The 15,905-nt window shown below is 35.5% G+C and overlaps 1 protein-coding gene across 6 annotated transcripts in view; it reads right to left on the minus strand.

Moving 5' to 3' along the window:
• Window positions 1-15,905, minus strand: part of WDFY3 (WD repeat and FYVE domain containing 3) — a 268,490-nt gene that overhangs the window by 145,826 nt on the left and 106,759 nt on the right. For all 6 annotated transcript variants that reach the window (XM_053922587.2, XM_053922591.2, XM_053922589.2 and 3 more), the window contains 2 exons: window positions 6,718-6,827; window positions 3,043-3,204 (listed from right to left, as the gene is read on the minus strand). In XM_053922587.2, coding sequence (XP_053778562.1) covers window positions 3,043-3,204; window positions 6,718-6,827 — 272 coding nt within the window. The remainder of the gene's footprint in view (window positions 1-3,042; window positions 3,205-6,717; window positions 6,828-15,905) is intronic.

The following is a 15,905-nucleotide window of genomic DNA, read 5'->3' on the forward strand; positions in this document are numbered from 1 at the left end:
GTAATTGAAAGATAAAAAGTAGTTGAAATATCATGTTTTGTCTGAGAAAGCTAAGTCTTGCTTTATTATCTCCTTCAATGAAAAAATTTAATTAAATACAAGAGCTTTCTAAATCATAGATGCCAAATATCAGGAAGATAAAAAAGGATTAAGAATTCAGACAAACAACAACATTTATAAATTCAGTAATACAGGCATTCCCCCTCAAAACAATGCCTGCAGATCCTGTTGGATACTTAATATTCATTAACATGTGTAATATGTGTATTTTTCTCCTATGTTTCAAATGCAACATAACAGCTATAAGAAAAAAAAGAGTTCGTTGCAACAAAGGAAGACATATGCTTAGGAGAGTGTATTGACTTTACTTTTCCTTGGTTCTCACACTTTTTTCCAAATCAAATCTGTGTTCTCAAAAATAAATTGGGTCTAATTCCTTGAATTTACTGACATTTAGGACTACTGTTCTTAATCTTTAGAGGCAAAAGGATTCTTAAAAATAACCTAGTATAAATCTTTCATTTTATAAACTAGGAAACTGAAGCATCTGCATTTCATTCCTCTTCTGCCCCTCCACTACCACTTCTACATGTAGGGGCTCTGTTACCAAGTCCAGCCAAGTGTGGCAGGGTAATAATTGGCCACATCAACACAAATGAAAAATAAATAAATAAATAAAAACCAAGAACTGAATGCCTATATGACACAATACCAACTGCTAAGGTCCCAGGAAACCATCTGTCACATAATATAAACACTGGGATTTCACCTATCAAAAACACTGTGTGTTCAGAAAACACTTAGTAAGTTTGATTTTCTAGACAAAGTGATGAGAACAAAGTCCAGCCTGTGCTGAGAAAGTAGGAAAGGGAGATGATGTGAGGCACTGAAGAACAGGGAGAGGCAGTGGGAGAGCTTGTTTTTTGTTTTGTTTTTTTCTTTTGGAGTATTTATTTATTTTTTTGTGGAGAGGGGAAGGGAGGGAAAAAGAGAGGGAGAGAAACATTTGTAAGAGAGGGAAACATCTATTAGCTGCCTCTAGCAGGCACCCAGACCGGGGACCAAACCTGCAATCCAGGCATGTGCCTGACCAGGAATTGAACCAATGACCTTTCCCTTTGTGAACGACTCGGACAAGGCCCAAACAACTGAGCCACGTCAGTCAGGGAAAGCCTGATTTTTCATCACTGCCCCGCGTCTGCTGTGCATCACAACCAGGGTACCAGCTTTCTGTAAACGGGGAGTTGCATTTAATTCTCTTTGAATTCCTTTTCTGTCACATTCAATAATTCCAATGTGCTAAAATGAATCTCACATTTGCTTGAAAGTTAGTACTCGTTGTTTTTAAATACAGAAAAAAACCTAAGTTTTAGAAGAATTCTTTGCTATACTTATTTAGTATTAAATATATACAATTCAGCTTCCATTTATTGCCTAAAACATTAATTACTTCTTTAGAAGGGCTTCACTGAAATAGGGCTACTAGTCTAATCAGCAATGTCCACAAGCAGCTTTAGTCCCTATGAGATTTACTCCTTTTATTCCCACTGCTTTTTCTCATCCAGTCGAATTCAGGAGTCGGATAAACCTGACTTCTAATCCTATCTCTGCCATTTGCTCACATCACCATTTGGGGGAAAAGCAAGCGTTTTAAAGTCATGGGTTGTCTTGCAAATTATGAGGTAAGAGATTTAAGTTAACCACTAGCACAAAGGAATCTAATAAATCAAGTGTTCAATAAGTATTTGCCAAACTAGTATTTTATTGATTAACCTGTCTTTTCCTTTTTAAAACTGCCTTAGCCTCCTCCTACCATCCTTTCATTGCCAGCACCTCTACAGAGTTGAGTCCTTCCTGCAGTAAATGTCCTGATTACAGGAGGTGCAACCGTCACCTGTACCGGCCCCCCCTCATCTACTGCAGATCCACTGTCCTCCCACCTGGCGATGACAATGGCAGTAGTCACAGGCACTTCACTTCCTGTCTACTCTTGTCCTAGGCAGAAAAATGTAGCTTTGTATATTATTTCACTTAATCCTCACAAAAACCCTCTAGGTAATTATGATTATCTTCACTTTAGAAGTGAGAAATCTGCATCTTAGATTACATTATTTCAGAGAACTGTATTCAAGGAGTTTCTTTTTTTTTTATTGAGGTGAAAACACATGACAATTTACCATCTTAATCATTTTTAAGTATAGAGTATATTAGTGTTAACTGTAAGCACTGTTATACAACACACCTCTAGAACACTTTCATCTTGCAAAACTGAGACTCTATACTAACTGAACACAATTTCTCTTTTTCCCCACCCCACAGCCTGTCAACCGTCATTTTATTCTGTTTGACCACTTTAGATACACATAAGTGAAATCACACAGTATTTGTCTTTCTATGTCGAATGTGTTTTCTAATACTTTATCAGATCCAATAGATACATTTACTTTAAATGTTGGTAGTGTGCTTGCTTTAAAATTTTTCTCCCCTAAAAAGGATTATCAAAATAATTCCAAGCTGGGTAACAAAGGTCTATTTAAACCTTTGTTAACTGCTAACTCTATTAAAGGAATGGTGGCAAGGGTGGGCAAGAGGGATTTACAGGCAAGGAACACAGGAGGTAGCAGCAGCCACTAAAATAAACCATCTTTTCTAAGTGAATTATTTATAGACTAGGGACTTCCTGTATATAGATAGCAACAGAAGAGAATTTCTTGACATTATGAGAAATATTATCCCTAACTCAATGATTATCAATAGTTTTCCTTGCTTAGATCATTTCACAAATATTATTGCTATATCCAAGGTAACCTTAATAGTTAAATCTGTCAGAGAAACAAACTTGTTAATGCCTCACCCAAATGTTCCTCAAAAGGAGTGTGCAAATTCAACAAATGTGACAATTACATGAGATAAGGACAATTTATATTAAGCAACATGAAATACTACAGAAAATGGAATAGGGAAGACATCTATTCAAGGAATGCACCTGTCTCACTTTAAACAGAGTGGTACAGATGGCCAGGTAAATAGCACCATCCATACCTGTACAAAAACTTTCTGGAGTAGTCCACGTCGTTCTGCTAGAGGTAGCTCATTCTGTGCACCTCCCACTGCCTCAGGCACATGTGGAAGGTCAAAAAACAGATACAAACATTTAACCAGGGTGGAAGGCACTGACATCGTTGTCATGCAGTCCACAGTTTTCTGGAAAACAAACCAATAAATAACTGAATAGGTAGATAAACAGAAAGACAGACATAACTGTAATTGATACAGCTGAGTAAGCTCACAAATTTTAAGCCAGAAGCGAAACCACAAACTGTAATTTAACCCAGAAAATTATGTATCAAAATAACATTTTAAGTGCCTGAAAAAATTAAAAATGAATGCATGCTGACAAATACTCATTCCTCATTTGGACAAATTTGCTTTAATCAAAAATTAAGATGTATCTCTTTGTTATTATTAAAGTATTTAGTAACTCTGCTATTTATTTATTAAGAGGTAACATGTTTCAAAGAACATAAGCTTTAGGATTTAGAAAAAAGGAACTTAACCATGAATCTGGCAAACTAATTTTGTTGGATCTTTTTTCTCCTATACAATAGATATAATGGTACATATTTCTTAGGGTTAAATGAGGATTATATAGGATAACAAATGCAGACATATTAAAAGCTAAATTATATATTAGTAGTCACTTTACTATCACTTTAATGTTATTTTTATTGTAGATTTGTGGGCCCAGAAGGGCCTTTGAGGAATACAGCCATCACTGACACACACACAAATCTCTACATTATTTTCAAGGATTTCTAGAGGAAGAAATTCCTGACCTTCTCATGGTGAACCTTTCAGTATTTTTAAGAAGTAGGCTATAATAATTATCTAATTTTTTCCATGGTGCAATTTGGAATAAGAAATTTAACCATGCTGGAGGTCAACAGGCTGGCACTGTGTTAATTAATTTACTCGCTTCTTCAACATTTACTGATGCCTAGTGTACGCCAGGCAGTGTGTTGCGAGCTGGGAATGCATCCCTGTCCTTCAGAAGGCTGTAGTCTACCAGCAGAGGCAGGCTCATCAATAACCAATTTAATCTCTTAAGTGTAACAGTGGTAGTACACATAGGCTAATATAAAAGGGAAGCGTTAACAATGCCAGGAGTGGAATGAAAAAGTGTAAAAATTAAAATAAGAGGGGAAGGCACAAAGAAGGTTAGGTCAGGTGATACAAAATGTTTCAGAAATCTGAATCCAAAATTGCTGACTCCCGAAAAGCCGTAACAGTAATGTGTAAACTTTAATAAGTGTTTGTTATATACTGTAACAGTCATAAGGCTAAGCATTTTATACTATCTTATCTTCTCCTCAAATCATCCCTATGAGGCAGATTCTATTATAGCATGATTCTTATTTTACAAATAAAGGGATGGAGGCTCATCACTTACACATCCTGCCTTATGTTGGCATTGGTTAAATGGTCCACAGTGACTTAGGCATACTGTCCCCCATTCTGACTTAATTTTTATTTTGTTGGCATTGGAGACTCAATGAAGTGATACCAATAAAGAAGTAACAGAACCAGATTTCAGAGAATTAGCGGTGGTAATGTAGATCACAAGTTAACTATACAGAGCAGGAAGGCTAGGCTAATGATTAAGAAACAAATACGGAAAACCCTATGAGGCAGGGACTGCACTAATGCAGTGGCAAGATGGAGAAGAGAGAGAGCCCAAAGAACAAACTGTTGCAAGCTCTGGCCCCTTTCCACAGAGCCAGTATCATTTCCTATCTCTAATATTCAAAATCCTCTGCTCTTCCTATACTTTGTTCTTTTTAGACATCCATGTCTCCACACATCTAATGTTCAGTTTAAATGTCTGCTCATGTCTGAAATTTTCATTTATTCCTCATCTTTCCTCCCCTCTTCACCTACATTTATTACTCTCACATTTCTATTTTCACAGCACTACACACACCCCAACACTGCATTTCACAGTATTATGTTCATCCGCATCATCTGTCATCTACATGTGGGCTCAGAACCATGTTTTATTCGTCTCTGTATTTCACAGCTGCCAACAGAAAATAGCACACAAACAGAAACATCTGCTCAAGTCACAACACAAAATTTTTTTTAAAGGTCTCTTTTTGCAGTTAGATTATTGGTAGCTTTCCCTTCCTGTTAAGCAAAAAGGTGTAATTTTCCATCTTATAACTGATAGATTGAAAGTACAACTTGGAATTCAAACTGGTAATTGGCAACATTTGTAATTTTAAAAAAGTGATTAGATTTCTCTCCTGATTCTTTTATCCTTTTAAGGCAATCTATCCATTTGTGCATGTTTTAATTAAACCACATTTAACTATTTTCTACTATGTGTTAGGTATTATGTTAGGACATAGCCTTGGCTCACGATGGAGAAAGAAAAACATAGTATCTATAGAAAATATGAATAAAACAAATATGCCAATTAAAATTATAATTTTGTATTTTATTCTAAACCAAACCAAATTTTGGTACAGCAATATAGAGGTATTTATAACTAGCATCAATAGCAAATAAAATTGATATATTGATAGTCATCTGATATGGTCACAGCTACATGGAAAAATAATGGGCCACTTTAAGGCTATCTGAAAGTTACTTAGGATGAATGAACATCTCCATTTGCCCAGGACTGAGGGGGTTTCTTGGGATGAGAGGTTTCTATGCTAAAACTCAGAAAATACCAGGTAAATCAGGACAAGTTGTTCAGATTCTTTTTCTGATTAAAAAAACCAAACAAACAAACCAGCAAACAAAAATGGGAAACAATGCATTCCTAAGGGGAAAAAGCCCAGTTGCTACTTACTCTGAGCTAGTGACTAGTTTCAGAATATGGTTACTAAGAACTATGCACTATTTCTGTTATGACAGGGTCACAGTCACCTTCAGAGAGTCCATTAGGAGATAACGTGAGGGGTTTAAAAGCAACTGTAATTTAGACAATAGCCATTCTCAAATGTATTGACTTTGATATGTAATTAAACTCTGAATTGTAGAAGGTTGATTAAATTTCCTTTATCCCAAAAATATCACAGGTCAAAAATCAGGTATCCAAACAGCTCATAAATGAGTAAAAGCAACATATACCCTGACAGATGTTGAGAGCAGATTTAGAGGGGAAAAAAAATCTCCAGAATAAATCAGTATAATATAAACATATTATAATGAAAATGGCAGTATTTTCTTATTTTCCTTAAAAATTAGAAATATTTAAAAGCATTTTTCATTTATTTATTAGCTAAGTACCCTAAGCTGAACCTTAGATGATTCTTCTAAGCCAGAGCTTCCCTAACATGAGTAACAGGATTCTTGGGCTGGGCCTGATGAAGTCAGAGTCCTGGGCTATTTATCTCCAGCCACAGTTGGTCCATCCTTTGCCTCATGTGCTGTAGAAATGGTATCATGCTCCATGTGTGCTATGATATGACAAAGGTAAAAAACAGCATTCTAGAGTGGGCATTTCCTCACGTGTAAAATGCGTTAAGACATCAACCTCCTCACAAGGATATTGTCAGAAGCATGAAATAATATTTAAGAAAAATTAGAATAGTATAATGATTAACATAAAACCTTATGTGGAAATTACAGTAAGTTTAATTTTACAAAATCCTGAGAGGATTAAAAAAAAGAATTTTGAGTTAGTAAACTTGAAACCAAAGAACTCACCTGACCAGAGGATGCTAACAAATTAATTGTTGTCAGAAGCATCCAGCCTCTACTGGCTTCTTCACTCTGATTGATTTCTAGGAATTGGACTATGGCCCGACTTGCAGCCTCTATAAAACCAAAGGAAAACTTTAGGTGGGGGGTGGGGAATCACATATAAAGAGGGTCTTCGTTAAAATCTGCAAAGAAATGATCATTCACTAAGCACGTACTTTAAATCAGCACCGCTGCATGCTCTATGTCAAACATGTTAAAAAGAGCGATGTTCCCATGGCACATATAGGTCTTTATAGTACTTGTATATCATCCTATCAATACGGAACTGTAAAAGTCAACCTATGTATTTTAGGAAAAGGTATGTCACAAACTAGTTAGAGAGAGTCATGGAAAAGGTTAAATTTGAACTAACCCTACCTGGAAAAAAAAGTACAGGTATCCTCTACTTTTAAAGTTGATATTAGGCCACTTGGCTTTTATGAAAGACCTGCATTAATATCTATTTTTGCTAACCAGAAGAAATCAGAAAAAGATTCTTGCTTTTACAAAAAAGGGCCAAAAGTAAAAACAGTGCTCAGCATTTGTTTTGCAGGGAGCCATTACAAAGGCAGTACGCCAGGAGCAGTGAGAGTGGCCCGGACAAGCTCCTTCCCTGAGAACTACACTCTGCATCTCAGCATCAAGCCCCATAGCTTTGAACTTTGTCTGGAAGCACCTGTGCTTTATCTCCATTTACTCTGTGCACTTGTTAGAGAGATGTGTCTTAAGATACTGGAAAAGACTAAGAGAGCTCTGAAGGATGTTACGCTTAGTGTGAAACTGGATATAATTAAGCATTCTCATCATGGGGAACAACATATATTGTGTGTGTGTGTGTGCATGTGTGCGTGTGCGCTGAACTTGCCTGCATCCAACATTCATACTATTTGCATGTGGAGACAAAGAATCTTGAAAGGTACCAAAGTTACTATTGGTTCTGCTAGGAGTAGAGTGGTCTTTTTTATGTGGTATCCAGTAATGAATAAAATGGAAATTCTGTTGCTTGAATTGAGTGGATTGATGGGTACAAAGCATGGGGTATATTTATCATATCATTCCTGCTTTTACTTTGTGTTAGTGTTATTTTAGGTTTTAGGTGTGATTCGGTATGATTTGAAAGGTTATTTTTTGGTCTGGGAAAAATCAATTTTTTTCCATACAAATTAAAGGTGACTGTTTCTTCATGTTATGCCATTTCAGCTTATGAAAGGCTTCACAGGCAAGCTCTACTTTTGGAAACAGGGAAACCTGTATAAGCTTGTCTAGGAAGTGGGGGAGGGGTGGGAAGGGAACGGACAGACTAAGAACGCAGTATTAACACAGAAGTGTAGCTAGAGGAAAAGAACATAACATGTTCACATCAAGATAAAGAATGGTAATAACATTGGGTTAACATTCTAGATCATCATATGTTGAGAATTAGATTCAAATATCAACAGCAGTGATAGAAAATTGACACCTATTTATGAAGGAAGGTAACTAAGGGCTATATTTGACTCTGGGCAAGAGGGAGAAATGCAGTTTCTTGAGCAAAGATGATGAAATAGGTAAATAAATAGTAAGACTTTATTTATAGTAAATAGTCAAGACTATTAACTTAGTAATATACATATGACAAACTGGGAAGGTTGAGACCAGTGATGGTGGTGGGGGCAAAAACTGGAAGGGTGCGTTTGTGATACACACAAGCGGTGACGTGAGCAGCTGACCGTAGGAACAGAGAAACAGGGAGAGAATCATTCACAGAACTGTAATGGTGCAAGAATCTCTGAAAGTAAATTCAGTTGGTTATGTTTTTAGAGATAAGGGAAAATGGATAAATCCCCAACCATATACTTAATTTCATCAGCAGAGTTCATCAATTTTTATATTGTTAACCAAGATGAACTAAAGTTGTCAGAAAGTCCTATCTGTTTACTCTAAATCAACTGGTAAGTCACTGATGTACACTTAACACACTTCATAGAGACATATAATGTAGAACAGAATTGGATTGCGTTAGAGGAATTTTCTTCTTTCATTTAAGACAAACAAGATAAAAGTGTTTTATATTAAAGAATTGAATGAATACAAGACTTACATGTGGTACTGTGCTGGGCACATTTTACCTTTATATACTTTCATTTGAAGGAATATTTTAATTAAGAAGAAATTTTTGATTGCTTATTTTTACTGAATCTTAACTATATAACAAGCACCATTAAGTACTGGTAAGTGCAACTTACTTATTTGTTACAAGAACCATATGAGTTACTTTCTATTATTATACCCATTATAACATAAAATTAAGAAATGGAGAAGGGAAATAATTTGCCTAGAGTAACAGAGCTAGTCAGTGACAGAACTTACATTCAAGTCGAGACTGTCTAACCTCTAAGAGAGAAAATATAGTGATAAAAAGAATTTACTGGAAATGAGAGATGCCAATAGAAGCCTGGATTATTTTTAATATTTTGTATCTCAAGTGTTGAAATTATTATTCACTGATTAACAGTCCCTACCCCCTCTCTAGAAAATAAACGGCAGGGGAGCAGTCTCCTTGGCTGTTCACTGATGATCCTCAGTAGGAAGCATGTCACTGCACTTCGCAGGCACTTAGTAAGTACCTGTTAAATGAGGGAATAAACCAACCTAGGTTGGTTAAAGAAGGACGCACTGAGCTCAACTTCTAATGAACATTAAGAAGTTTGGATTTATTATGAATAATAGAGATTCCTGGCAGTTTTGAAAAGAGGAGTAATAAAAAGAAAGCAATGTTTAAGACTGATTAAATTGTGAAGGTTCATGAGAGAGAGGGAAAGCAAATAAAAGAATAACACTATGAAAAGCTTTGTTAGCCATCATGGTTTGAGACCACTGGTAAAAGGTGACCTGCAAATTTTTCTTGCAAGCTTACAAGGGACTCTGCCATTGGATACATTACATGAGCCCTCTTTCCTTGGTAGGAATCAAGTGCTCATGTAAGGAGACAACTCCTTCCCAGTTAGCCACAACGATCAATTAAGGGCTGGCATGTGACGCTTTCATTTCCTAGGCTTCTTCATAACTTGGTTTTAAATTGTGTATTTCTAATTTTGTAACTCGACATCTCTAAAAATCTACCTGGAATCTTCAAGTGATTATTTCATAGTTAAATCAATACAATGAAATTCTGTATCACAAAAAAAAATTATTAGTAAATGAACTGGTCATTACCACCTATGCTTCTCACAGATGGGGAAAAAGAGATTTTGAAGGACCAAAATTACTTTAAGAGATAATTAAAGTTATTTTCCTGGGACAGAAGCTAAAAACCTATAGATAAGATTATTTTGAATGAATTTGAATTCCACCCATATTATTATTATTAAAACAAGACAAATACGTATCTTCACTGTTACTGAATAAGTTGCCAATTGTAAAATAAATGCTAATGTCTATTTTGAGAACCAAAACACCAAAAATGTACTCTTGGCTTGAAAAAGTTCTACTTATTTGATTAACAGCATTTATAGTAGTGTGTGCTTTCTTCTGTTTTGGTTGACAGTGAACATTAAGGTATTCCTCAAGACAAATAATGGATTAAATTAAAGCTTGCCTTCCTTGGGGCACGTCGACTCGAATTTCCATTTCCAGTGAATTTTCTTTCTCCTAAACTCTGAGGGTAACCAAGAGTTTAGGAGACTTGTAACCAAGACTTGTTACCAAGGGAGCAATGGGCAGTGGCAGCTCATTCCGGGCTAACCCCCTGATCCTGTCTCCAAGGTCCCCTTTTCTCTACTTTCCAGTCAGCTGACAGCAGCCCCTAGTAGGCTCTCCTCTTGTTTCTTTACCCTAAGCCCTTCCTTGTTTTCACTGTCCCGAGCTTTAATAAAGGTACCATCAAAAAAAACACAACAACCCCAAAAACCCCAAAGAAATTTGTTATTAAGTATCACAACAGTTCAAACAATTGATCTGAATAAATAATATGTGTGAAAAAACTTTGAACAAGATCAAGACAGTATAATTATTGACAGTATCCCTTTAACAACTTTACCAACTAAATAAGTACTCTTTCTGAGAAGGTGGAGAAGACCTAAGTTACTTCAGGAATAATGTAAAATTTTATTATTTGGCTTTCAATTACATGCTTATACAGACAAAGAAATCTGGATAACCAGTTGTGATTGAATGATATGAACAGATCTAAAACTGTAACTGACAAATCCTCTCTATATAACAAAAGTATTCAGAAGAACTATTTTATTTTCAACTACTAATTTCAGAATATTGCCATTCGAAACACTTTAATGGCATCTCCCACTTTTTATTTTAAATAAGTTAAGAAGCTGATTGTAAAAGTATATAACATTTAGTGGTACCTTAAAAATATATGTATACTAAAAAGTAATTTTAAGTTAAATTTCCATAAATCAGTTACTTAAAACTTAGAAAGAAAAATATTCCTAGTCAAAAAAATATTGCATTAGGATCTTTTAATTTCACTTATATTTAACAAGTACAAATTTAAATGATGGTTTAACTTAAGGTTATAAGAGTTAATGTAAAAACATATTATCGTATATTGCGAGCTGCCAACCATTTGATTCAAGCTTTTGCTTTCACAACTGCATTTTAGTACATATAGTTAGACTCAAAAATGCAGAAATGGAGTTAGAACTCATATTAGATTAAATAAGAATAGAATGTAAACAATTTTAAAAGAACTTTAAGTTCCGAGTCTACATTGAGAGAACTTAAATGAATTCCATTAGCATTGAGAACAATTTGGAAAACAAAATTTGTTAATAATAAAGGCAATGCAACATTTTTTCCTTTGCAAAGTCCATTTAAAGCATAATCATTTTCAAACTTATGTTTCAGGATGACAAGGTAATACGTGTTAATAGTATTATTACACTTAGCTCATTAAGAAAGATACCAAGCCCTAAACAACCCTTCCCATCCGCCTCCACTCCCCCAAAAAACCTTCCGTAAATTAGTCAGAAACACGGTATTAGAATTCACAAGTTCCATGCTTCTTTTCATTTGATGATACATAACCACACCTTGGGAATAAAATTACCTGAAGGTGTTGTGGCTTTGAAATCCCTGGAGGACAGCAGGGCACAACGTTCTTCTGTTTTAAAAAAAAAGGCTGGGTGTCCAATTGGGGGTTCACCACATTATACTAATCCCACAACAAGATGCTGCATGAGACACCAGCCATACCCAGCATCACCTGGCTTCTCCATCACTGTGCTGCTGTCCATTTTTTCTTGCACCACTGGGTTTAACAGTGGCACCTCACATGCACCAAAGTAATTAATCACAAACTAAAGATAATTTTTCACAGGTGGGAACTTTCTGCTTCAATGATATAAACTGATTATGTCCCCTTAAAATTAAGCAGACTGCATGTTTGAACTTAAAACTACGTAAGAAGGAAAAAAATCTTAAGCTACCCCCCTTAAACAAAATAGCCACAAAATTATGTGTTTTTCTCAAATTAGTTTAGAGTTACTATATATTTAACAAAAGCCACACAGAGGCAACAGTGAAGAGAGAATTAAGAAAGACAGAGAACTAGAACTGTGAAGTTGCCTTGTGTATTACAAATCAGTCTATATGTACCCATTTTGTATATTGATATTTCCTAAAAGTTTCCATTTTTAGTAACTTCTGACACAGATTTAAATAAGAGAATTGCAGATAAGCATGGTTCCTACTGAGATATCTATAATTCATATTAGAGGTGATTTGATAAAAAAGACTTGAAATGTGAGTAGTGACTAGGTAACAAATAAAGTAACAAGTATTCCACACCAAATTCAGGAGTCCTGGAAAAATAATCTTGCCCTGATGCCCAACACATACAGCTATTTTTCAAAGGAATATTAAAGGGCTCATGTCACCTGCTTTCTTGGAGAAAAATTTGAATAGTAATTATAACAATTACCATCAATAACTTCCTATAAAATAAAAGGTTACGTGAAGAATTAAAAGTAGCTAAGTTCATGGCAACAGAGGGTAGGTAGAATGGTGATTCCCAAGGCCTGGGAGGAAGAGCAAATGGGAAGTTGCTGATCAGTGGGTACGAAGTTACAGTTATACAAGATGAAAAAGTTCTAGAGATCTGCTGTACAACACTGTGCTTATAGTTAACTGTACGTTTAAAAATTTGTTAAGAGGGCAGATATAAGTTATGTGATTTTTTACTACAATAAAAATCAGTCAATCAACTAGAAGACAAGGGGATATGAAAGAGTAAGATGATTCAGGATGTACCTAGATCTTGAATACCTAATTTTTTTTATTTTATTCTTCTTATTTTTTTTTTTTACCACAAATGAAAAGAAATCTCCATGATACATCCTGCTCAGGTAGCTCAGTTGGTAAGACCACTGTCCCGATACATTAAGGTTGCAGGTTCAATTCCTGGTCAGGGTACATAAAAGAAGCACCCAATAAATGCATTAAGTGGAACAACAAATCAATGTTATCTGCCTTTCTGCCTCTCAAATTAATAAATAAAAAAGAAAAAGAATCTCCATGAAGGTACTTGTGATAACAACACTGACCAAAAGAAATTTCCAGTGTTCAAGACTAAAAGTAAGAGAACAAGGATTCCCAAAGCCAGGGTAATTTAAGGCAAGTTTAGGAGATATTCCAGAATTATGCTTTTCTCTCTTAAACATCAGTAAGGCTGGCTTTTCTAACACTGCTCCAATTCTCAAAGCATTAAAATGAGCAGGGAGCAGAGAAATCCTATGTCAAAGTCAGTAAAAATTTACTGAGTGCCTAATCTGTGACAAGCATTCTTTTAGGTCCATGGTTTCCAACAGGCGTGCCACAAAAATTTTCAAAACATGCAATACCTGACTATTTAATCCGAACCACTGACTTCTTTTCCTGTAGACTGTCAAATAAATAAACTGACAACAGCCAACACAGCAATAGCCATCAGGTATGAATGAAATCAAAATTATATCCATTTTTTTGTCAGATCGGCAAAAAATATATTTTTTGGTATGCCGTAGAACTTTAGTAATTAGCTTATGTGTGCCTTCATATGAAAAGGTTGAAAATCTCTGTTCCAGATGATACAGAAGTAATCATGACAATAAAATTAAGTAAATGAACAAGATACATCAGATGATGACAAAGCTGTAAAGGAAGTCTTTTAGGTGACTAAATAAAAGCATACTAACTGGTATAGGGATAGAGTAGAAAAGATCTATTTGGGACAGGGGGGTTAAGAAAGGTTCCTCTTACAGAGATAAAATTCATACAAATTCAATTCAATTTCACTGGGTTCTAAAGTTAACAAATTTCAAAAGTTTAAAGCTAAAAATTACATGGAGGCACATAATATGAAAAATACATCTAAAAATAGCTGGGAAATAAGATGTTATCAATGGGATGGGTGGGTAAAGGGCACAGGGGGCTCTATGAGTTAGGTTTATAACTTCCCGGGAGCCTGTAATTACTTTAAAATGAGAAGTTTTAAAAAACGTGTATCGTTATTACTATAAATTACAGTGAGACATCTACTTCACTTAGGATACTTTTCATTATTTCTAGAACACTGCCCTATGGATATAAAATTATAAAGGGATTCAGGAAAACAAATCTCCGACACAGAAAAAGGTTTTCCTGCAAACATGCAGGTTGGATACTTACGAAGACAGCAACAGAGAAGTAAATAAAGTTCTGGGAATTTTTTTCTAATCTAGGAATATCATTCAAGAAAGAAAATGCAATGACAGGAGTCAACTTGTCACAGAGAAATCTACCGTATTTAAAATAGCTGAATCGGTATAAAACACATATCTTCTATTTAAGACCACTTTCTCATTTCCACAGAAGGAACTGAAATCAGGAAAGAAAAAAGTATGCAACGCAATTTGGGGAGGAGGTAGGAGAAGACAGGGCAGGAAAGTATCTTGACAACTTTCATTAGACTTGCTTCAAGAACTGCAAATATAATTAAAACTGTCACACTTGAAAATCCATACATCACTTCATATAATGCAGTGCTTCTGAACAAGGGATTCTGCCCTCAATCTAAAAACATTTAATGGCTGTTGATCCAAAGACTTCATAATGGGCTCCAGCGAAAGATAAAATGTTGAGACAAGCATTTACCTCTTTCTCCTGAAACCCCACAGCTATGGCCTCAAATGTGTCCCTCCCAGAATTCATAGGCTGAAGCTCTAACTCTTAATGTATTTGGTGATGGAGCCTATGTAAATTAATTAAGTTTAAATGAGGTCATGATGGCATCAGTGACCTTGTAAGAGGAGAGGCCAGAGCTCTCTTTCTCTCTCCTACAGGTGAGGCCACATTCAGAAGATGCCATTTGCAATCCAGGAAGAGAGATCACAGCAGAAACCAATCACACTGACACCGGGATCCAGACGTTCAGCCTCCAGAACTGTAAAAAAAAATTCTGTTGTTTAAGCCACTGGTCTATGGTATTTTTATGTCAGCTGGAGCATGCTAACACACCCACTAAAATAGTTGTAGAGGGAATTTCTTAAAAGCATAAACCTGTAAGGACAAAGAGAATAGTAAAGGTAAAAACAATTTTGAATACTAAAATAGTACAGAAGCTAATTGTAATTAACTTCGTAAATTCTAGAATCTTAAAGTAAGTGCAAGAAAAGCAACTAAACTATAACAGAACTACCAAGCAGCTCAGGAATTGGTGGCACTAGCTACCTTTCTTTGGAAGCAGAGGTGTTGGGAAATGGTACACAGAGGATTGGTGAAAGTATTTTTACGAGTGGCCAGGCACACAGTGCAACATATAGATCATGTACCATAGAAACTTACACTTGAAAATTATATGACCCTGTCGACCAATGTCACCCCAATAAATGTAATAAATAAATAAACGAATGTAATAAACAAACAAATGTCATTCTATAAAATGAGTAAGCAAGGTTTTGTTTTTTTTTTTCTTTTTAAAAAGCAGCTAGACACCAAATCCTCATTACAAAAAGGGTACTAGACTGGAGGTTTACTCACTGCAAAGAGTAAGACAGTGTTTGGAGTGGGGTGGAGGAGGGATGATAACAGCATATCAGGCACAGCTATGGGCTCATGCAGATAAAGCAGGAACTCATGTACTGAATGCTCAGGGTCCTCAGACCTTTCTTCTACTTGGCTTCCAAAATGTTCAGAAT

This window comes from Desmodus rotundus, chromosome 4 (assembly GCF_022682495.2).
Source record: "Desmodus rotundus isolate HL8 chromosome 4, HLdesRot8A.1, whole genome shotgun sequence".
Classification (NCBI taxonomy): domain Eukaryota; kingdom Metazoa; phylum Chordata; class Mammalia; order Chiroptera; family Phyllostomidae; genus Desmodus; species Desmodus rotundus.